General features: G+C 33.5%; 1 protein-coding gene across 2 annotated transcripts; it reads left to right on the top strand.

The window, feature by feature from the left end:
- The first annotated feature begins 4,614 nt into the window (after positions 1-4,614).
- LOC149562936 (protein DETOXIFICATION 41-like) lies at positions 4,615-8,417 on the top strand. Of its 2 annotated transcripts, none has more exons than XM_089826381.1 (9): positions 4,615-5,033; positions 5,314-5,858; positions 6,033-6,119; positions 6,253-6,309; positions 7,022-7,260; positions 7,346-7,464; positions 7,669-7,755; positions 7,904-7,983; positions 8,197-8,417. In XM_089826381.1, exons 1-8 carry the CDS (start codon positions 4,716-4,718, stop codon positions 7,964-7,966), a joined length of 1,515 nt encoding a protein of 504 aa, XP_089682507.1. In that variant the 5' UTR covers positions 4,615-4,715; the 3' UTR covers positions 7,967-7,983; positions 8,197-8,417. The 2 variants fall into 2 exon arrangements, with proteins under 2 accessions (XP_089682507.1, XP_089682506.1); XM_089826380.1 differs by having other exon boundaries at positions 7,904-7,987.
- The last annotated feature ends 243 nt before the right edge of the window (positions 8,418-8,660 follow it).

Below are 8,660 nucleotides of genomic sequence, written 5' to 3'. Positions count from 1 at the left end.
TTGTTAGAGGATTTAGTTCACCCTGTTAGGAGTGGCCTGGTTAGAGGTCTTCAAACACTTGAATCTTGAATTGTCACCTTGCAATCAAAACAAAACACATTGCAATCAAGTATCATTTCCTAAGAGAATTGGTTCAAGATAAAGAGGTGAGATTAGAATATGTGAAAACCAAGGAGCAGTTAGCAGACATATTTACTAAAGCATTACCCAATGATGCATTTATGTATCTAAGAGGTATTCCCCTATCTAATGCTTACTAAAGCACAAGATAGTGATGCATCAACCAAGTTCCATTTAAGATCTATTAAGTTGATGCATATTGTCACACTTCAAGTGTGAAATGCAGAGCATATTGCATATGAATTAGTACAAAAGGTACATAGTAACTTCAAATTTTATATCCTATGGAATTTGATATCAAAGAGGGAGAGTTTAGTATCAACAAGGAAGAGTTGATGTCAAAGAGGAAGAGAGAGAGTTTCGTATCTTAGAAGGAAAGTATTCAAATGACAAAAGTACATAGCAAACTGATGATAGATGTAAGAGGGATAATTCATTTGGAAGCAGTTGAGACAAACCTAGGCAAAATCATAGAGGGAGTTGGTATGGATGATAATAAGAATGAAACTAAGGATATTATTAAATTGCTCATACTTTTATCATTTTATGTTGACATGTTGTCTTGTCATCAATGCCAAATAGGTAGATTGTTGGAAACTATTCTTCAAACTGTATGTTGTCATTGATGTTGCACAAATGTCAGCAGTAACTGAGTGATGAAGAACTTGAAGTATTAACCAAGCATATTTAGTATTGATCGAGATGCCAGGTAATGAAGAACTTCCAGTGTTAACCAAATGATCAATCTCAATATTGACCGAGTGACAACAAAATACTCTTGTCTTATAATTGACTGATCGAGGCTAACTATTTGGATGTTTAATGATTATTTGAAAGGGTATTCAAGTTGACTTATCAAACCTTATGATATATAAGAAAGGTCAAGTAGTAAGGATAAAAGTGTGTGAGTGGAATGCATGAAATAAGATGTATATGCGATTGAAAGGAAAGACAGAGCAAGAAAGCATGAAAGATAAGCTGCAAAGAATATTTTGATCAGTAAGGATCCAAAAGTCAAGCCAGAATAGAGATCTGAATTTGCAAAAGAAGTTGCTTCACAAATCAGGTCAAATTATTGTTACCTTCTAATCATTGTAGCAATGAAGAAATCTCTTAACAAAGTTGACTCAATAGCCCTATTGCAAATCCTTTAACAAGGTGACATTTCAAGATTGAAGTGTTTGAAGACCTCTAACTAGGCCACTCCTAATAGGGTGAACTAAATCCTCTAACAAGGTCATACTTAACAATATGTTTTGTAACCTTTAATAGGGTTGGCTCCTAATAGGGCTCACTTCAAAAGAGTGAAGAATATTGTAACTAGTTGCATGGTGGTTTTCCCAAATTGGGTTTCCACATTAAATCTTGGTGTCATATGTGCTCATGTTATTTTCTTTATGCTTTATGTTTCTGCAACTAAGTTACTAAAGGTTAAAATAGATTAATATTCATAAGATTGCTTTGTTAACCAAGTTACAACAATATCTTAGTTTTAATTGAGTTGGACAATATTGCATTATCAATGAAAATTTTGATTTGACATCTAGGGATAAGGAGTTATTTTTGTGGTAATTGATTTACCCCTCCCCTCTCAATTACTATCTTCATTTCCAACAGAGACCTCTCGAGAGAGGCCATAATCTAACTAAACAAGGGAACCCAAGACCCACAAAGAAAAGACAAAAGTGTGGGGGTCCCTAATTTCAACTTCACAAATGGGACAAGTGTTGTGGAACCACAAAAGACACCCAAAACCTTAAAAAAATTAGAAGTTCATTTTTGTTTGTAAGACATATTATCCACTAATAGTAATGCATAATTGTACATAAATACAAATGTGTTTAGTACATAAATAGAATATATTATAAGTCTTGGAGCATTCCATTGTATTTGTATTTGTCAACTCTACTTTTTAATTAAAAATATGCTTTTTTGGTGCAACTTGATATGTATTAAAAATAGAAATTCACTAAAAGTCGGGTATTTTTAGTATTTATTTATTATTAATATGGGAATGATAACTGGAGCATGCATTTAGTATCCTTTGGCTCTTTTATTTTGTAGTTAATGATTGAACATAATTTTTTTGGGGGGTGTCAACTTGACAAAAAGGTCATGGCTATTGGACACCCTAAAATTCTATGGATTATTTATATCTTCTAAATCATCTATGATCTCTCAAATGCTCATTTCTTGTATTTAATGTACTTAAATAAATATTTCATTGGTTAATATATCACTTTATTAGCTTTTCTTTAACAATGTGGATAATTCTATTGGCTTAGCTTATTGTTTGAATCCATCGCTTTGAAATATTGACTAGTCTATCTACCTGTCATTTGGATTCATTTCATATACTTAAACCTATTCCATTGAACTACTCTCTCTAACATTCCATTGGCTTTTCTCTAATAATGTATATAATTAAAATATTCTAAATTGTCTAAGATCTCTCAAGTTGGCTCATTCCATGTGCTCAAACTTGTCTAGTTGTGATATTGACTAGTATGTGTACCATTTTATCAACTTTTATATAACCATTTATGTAATTAAAATATTTAAAATTGTCTAATATATGATGGCTTGAGAACATTGTCCAATATATAATTCGTGGAATTCTAAAAATAAATGATAGTTAAATTTCATTGTGTTGCATTCAATCTACATTTTCTTAATGTTTGAATATTTGACCAAAAGGAATCTCTTGAAAAAAACTTACATGTTTTAGCCTTAGTTTTGGAACCTTCTTGAATTTTGCAAGAGCCTGCTAAACAACTTCACCATTTGCATTCCTTAAAGCACAACTAGCTTTAAGAGCATCATGGTTCTCCTATGAAGCTTAATTATATTTCATTGAAATGTAGTTAGAAAGACAAGTAATCCACTTGATATTTATTATCATGGTTTTAAAGTATTTATTGTGTTCACCTTATAAATGAGGGGTGCAAGGATTGGAGGAGGTGGCTTCAATAGATTCTACTTTCTTAGTACAATAGTATTCTGTGGGTCATGTTTAAACAACACATTCTTAGTCTTTGACTTGGTCTAGTAGCTCATTTGAAATTACAATAGCTTCTCTACTAGGACTCACCTCTTAGTGTGATTTCAAATGAATCACCTAAATAACTCAAAGTGTAGAGTGTGCTACCGAAGTCAAATCCATTCCATGTTGTAAGAGATTTTTTGTGTGAGAGGAATCCCAACTCTAGATATAATAGTTTTATAAATTTTCCCCTTTAATTTTTTAAAAATAAAAATTGCTTTGACATGAAGCATTTCTTCTTATATTAAAATTTAAAAAAACTCTCCAAATGTGTCATATCAATAGAAGCCAAATAATAACAAAGATTCATGAAAATTGTGTTCTTTTAAAGAAATAACAAGTTTTGACAAAGACGCAAGAAGAAAGTTGGTAAAGTAGAGTGTTGATTTAAGTTGAAACACAACTATTCTTCATAGATACTAGCAAAGAGACGAAAAAGAAAATGATGGTTTTTTATTTGATAGGCACAAAGGAGATATAAATGTGTAACACCGAACAACTAAGGATGATGCTACTATAAATGTGGTCTCATTGGTTTGTAGCTCCATTCAAAAGATATTTAACTTTGGCCCCTTAATAGTTTTAGAAGAAAATATTTGAACTTTTAAACATATAAACTTATATAATTAAGCATAAATATTTAATAATAATTAAACAATAATCGATAACAAAATCCATTCTAAATATGATTAAAATAAATATTGAAAATAAAAATAATAGTTGATAATGCAAAGGAGAGGATTCAATAGTTGAGCATCTTAACTCCATGTTTCATATCTAGGAATTTTAAATCACCCCCGAATTTGTATAGAAGCTTACTTAAGTTCTCTACTTATAACTATGGTTGCTAATTCGCATAACTAAAAACGATGCCACCTTTTTAGATATATGAAAGGCATTTCATTCAATTATGAGTAGACTTCATCAATATTAACACACTTGATCTAATGGTAAAGTCATGTTATAGGCACCTAGATCGTATTGGATTCATATTTTCTTCCCAAAATAAATTTTAAAAATATAAAAAATATAAATAAATTGGAACAATATTGTCAAACATATTAAACATAAAATTAACAAATACTATAACAACTATTGACTTTGTCCTCTCCCTCGTATTAATAGAATTATTAGCAATTAATTTTTATTTGAAAACAAATAGGACATTTTTGAAATGTGTACTCCTAAAATTATGAACATTAATGATGCTTTCATCAAGCGGATTAGAATATTGTTCTGAAAATAAGGTAGTTGAGAGAACCAATATTTCTTCTTATTATTATTGGTATCATTTTCACCATCGAAGTAGGTTATACCAGGAAGAGTAGTTAGAGGCAAAATAGTAAACAAGAGACTCATGCTGGGTGAAGACCAGTTGGTATGGAGGAAGATATCGGTCCTTGCCAAACACAAAACGAGCTTATATATTAAATACGGATGGAGTTGTTGACAATCCCAGTTATGAAAACATTGACATTTTCCATTTAATGTGAAAGTAGTTTATAACTGTGATACTTTCCTTTCACAGGGAGGTTTTCAAACTGTTTCTGCAATGAGCAGCCATGGAAGAGATGAAGAGAGTCTTACAGAATCACTTATCCAGAGAAAAAATGACAAGTCTGAGGAAGATTCAATCTCCATCGAGGTCTTGTTATCACAAGATAAAATACCTTGGGCAGATGTTGTAAAAGCTGCTTTGAGGGAGTCCAAGAAGTTGTGGATTCTATCTGGCCCAACCATATCTGTAAGCTTGTTAAATTTCATGATGAGTGCCATTTCTCAGATGTTTGCAGGACACCTGGGGGAGTTGGAGCTTGCGGGGGCAGCCATTGCCAATGTGGGAATTCAGGGACTTGCCTATGGAATCATGGTTAGTTTCTCTATGCTCTCTTCCACTGTTAAATAGTTCAAATGATCCAACAATCAATAGCAATTAAGTATTTTCTATAGTTTAGTTGGCGGACCAAGACCCTATGACACAACAGTAAATTGTGAACTTTTTATCTGGGAGGTATTGGATTCCACTCTACACAAGCTTAACACATAATAATAAATGATAAATACTCTAGGCTTTGGCCGGATCAACTCTTGCATGTTTCCTTGATCAGCAATTTCTTGTTTTATTGAGTTTTTTGTATGAAATTTTGCAGTTGGGAATGTCAAGTGCAGTACAAACAGTGTGTGGGCAAGCCTATGGAGCCAAGCAGATCAATATGATGGGAGTGATATTGCAAAGAGCCATCATTATAATGCTTGCAACAGCAGTACTTTTGTCATTTGTCTACTGGTTTGCATATCCAATATTGGTGGGAATAGGGCAGAGCAAAGAAATAGCGGCAGCAGGAGCCATATTTGCCAAGGGGCTAATGCCCCAGTTGTATGCCCTGGCAATAAGTGATCCCATGCAAAGGTTTCTGCAGGCTCAGAACATTGTAGCACCTCTTGCTTATCTATCAGCAGGAACATTCTTACTTCATATTTTGCTTACTTGGCTAGCTGTTTACAAGCTGGGATTTGGCTTACTAGGGGCAGCTTTAGTACTGAGTTTGTCATGGTGGATTCTTGTTGTTACTACTGCTACTTACATATTCTTATCCCCTTCATGCAAGGAGAGTTGGACTGGGTTCACAATCAGAGCTTTCACTGGACTCTGGTCTTATTTCAAGTTAACTGTGGCTTCTGCTTTAATGCTAACGTATGCTTTAAAGTCCCCTAAACTTGCAGTCATTGTGTAACGTCCCGCTTGGATAAACACTGTTACATAATAGGTTAATTTCTCTTGGGTTCCCTAACAGGACGTTACAGTTCTTAACTAGGATTTATGCTCATGTGTTTATGTGATATTAATGATTCAATGTTCAATGAACAGGTTGGAGATATGGTACACACAAGGGCTTGTGCTCGTTTCAGGGCTGCTGCCAAATGCAGAAATTGCCCTGGATTCTATCTCTGTCTGGTATGTCAGCAGGGCCCTGTTTTTGAAGTAATGGGCAAATAAAATTCTAATTATCGTTATTGTTTTTCTGTATTTTTATATGTCCAACTCCAAATAAAATCTTAATATTTGTTCCATCTTGATCAACCTGCAGCATGAATTACTTGAATTGGGATTTAATGATAATGTTGGGCCTCAGCACAGCTACAAGGTACTCCAGGGCCAGATTCTTGGCATTTTATTGCATTTTCTGATATCATACATAATAAGAGAGAGCAGATTTTCACAATCCATAGATAATCTTGGAATGTTTCTGGATTCAATAATGACACTGTTTTTTACATCAACGTTTTGGATCACACTCTGTGATCCATCATTAGGATGAATGGTCATCTGATCATCAGCATTTCAGATCACACTCTGTGATCCATCATTAGGATGAATGGTCATCTCATCATCAGCGTTTCAGATCACACTCTGATGGATCACAGTGTGTGATCTGAAATGCTAATGATGGATCACAGAGTGTGATCTGAAATGCTGATGATGGATCACAGAGTGTGATCTGAAACATTGATGCAAAAAGTAATGACACAATTGAATCCAGAAACATTGCTGCAAAAAGCAATGACACAATTGAATCCAGAAACATTCTAAGATTATCATACATATATCATATAATATATTTGTACTAGTACTTTTCACAAATTGATTCTTTCAAGTTTCATCACGTATTTCAATAGAACACAATGTCTTTTGATAACTGTTCTTGGGATCCTCACTCATCATCAAGATGAAAAGTTTTATGGACTGTGGAAGCTTGAACTCTGAGACCATCAGTGACATTAGTGCAAAAGAATTTCACACAGTTGAATCCAGAAATGCTACAAATAAATTCTAAAATCATATTTTTATCTTTGCAGTATACGAGTTGGGAATGAATTGGGAGCAAGACGCCCCAAGACTGCAAGATTTGCAGTAATAGTTGTGGTGATCCAATGCTTCCTCATTAGTCTCATTCTGGCCATTGCAGTTCTTCTACTTAAGAAGGAGCTCAGCATGGCCTTCACTAGTAGTACTGTGGTTATGAGTGCAGTGTTTGGATTAATCCCATTGCTGGCAATATCTGTTCTCTTAAATGGCACTCAACCAATACTATCAGGTATGTTTATTTACATGGGTTCTTTCTAATCTATTAAATTTAGTAGTTTTTATGGGAAAACTTAACTACTTAACTTTGATTGCAGGTGTGGCAATCGGATGTGGATGGCAGGCTGTGGTAGCTTATGTTAATTTGGCAGCATATTATTGTGTTGGTCTCCCCATTGGAATGGTTTTAGGGTTTAAGACTGATATGGGAGTGAAGGTAATAACTGATTAGGATTTAAGACTGGTTTCCTGACTAGGGTTTTAAGAATGTTTTGATGATGAAAATTTGAGTTGAAGTGGTAACAGTAAATAGATAAGTGGAAACATGTTTATGAGTGGATTTTTGAATTGGGTTATCATCAAGATCTCAAATTAACTCAGAATTAGCACTAATTGATTCTAAAAAACTGGCATCTGGCAGGGAATATGGTGGGGTATGATTGCTGGAGTAGCACTTCAAACATTGATCCTTATTGTGATTACAGCACGCACTAATTGGAATAAAGAGGTAAATCTAAATCTAGGAACTGTTCTTCACCTTCATGAAAAAGGAAAAAGAACATCATCTTAAGAACAGAAACTCTGATAAAATTGATAACTAGCCTACTGCAATTTTTGAATTTTGCCCAAATTATTCTAATGGGTTATATTTGCAGGTACAATCTGCTGAAGAGCGTATTGAACGCACGAAACCAGCTATCCAAGACTCACTATCATAGTTCAACTGTAGAGAAGAGTAGGTATGCCTTCATTTTTTTAAATATTGGCATCCTTTTGTTTGTTGATCCCCTGAAGACCTTTGCATTAAATTATTTGGCTTGACTTTCCATAGAATGAGTTTTTAAAATTTCTTTAAATTTCCATAGAAAGTAGTAGGTAACTTTTGATAGATGTTTATTGTTTGGCATTCCAATGAATGATTTTTTTCTTGGTTCTTTGTTGAATGCAGATCTACAAGGAGAAAGGCGAAAATTGGTTTACAATTTTTGGGAATTAAAATTCAGATCTGTTTTTGTAGTATTAAAAAAAAAATTGTTGTTTAGATGAGTCATCGAGCAATTTAAATATGGACGATATTGATTTGAGATCAAGAAATTCTTGTACGTCGATGAATATCCTAAATTTTTTAGGTTTAATGTTGACCCTAAATTCATGTTTCTATATTTGAAACGGAGTTTGTTGGTTAAAAATAAATGTATGTTAAATATTGACAAGCAAACAATTTGTTTTTTATCATTAAAAGCAGCTAGAGGGGGTTGGCCTATGTAACAAAACTAGTAAAATAATAGCACTAGAAACTTTCAGCACATAAACAATAACACACAACTTGCCTCTATCAAAAACAAAAGACGTAAAGTTCGGTAAAAGTAAAGTCTTGTAGCATAGTAATAATAAAAACATAGTGTCTATGTC

Source organism: Cupressus sempervirens, chromosome 4, assembly GCF_028749045.1.
Source record: "Cupressus sempervirens isolate cs-2001-9-10 chromosome 4, ASM2874904v1, whole genome shotgun sequence".
Taxonomy (NCBI): Eukaryota; Viridiplantae; Streptophyta; class Pinopsida; order Cupressales; family Cupressaceae; genus Cupressus; species Cupressus sempervirens.
This window is presented reverse-complemented; position numbering and strand designations above follow the sequence as displayed.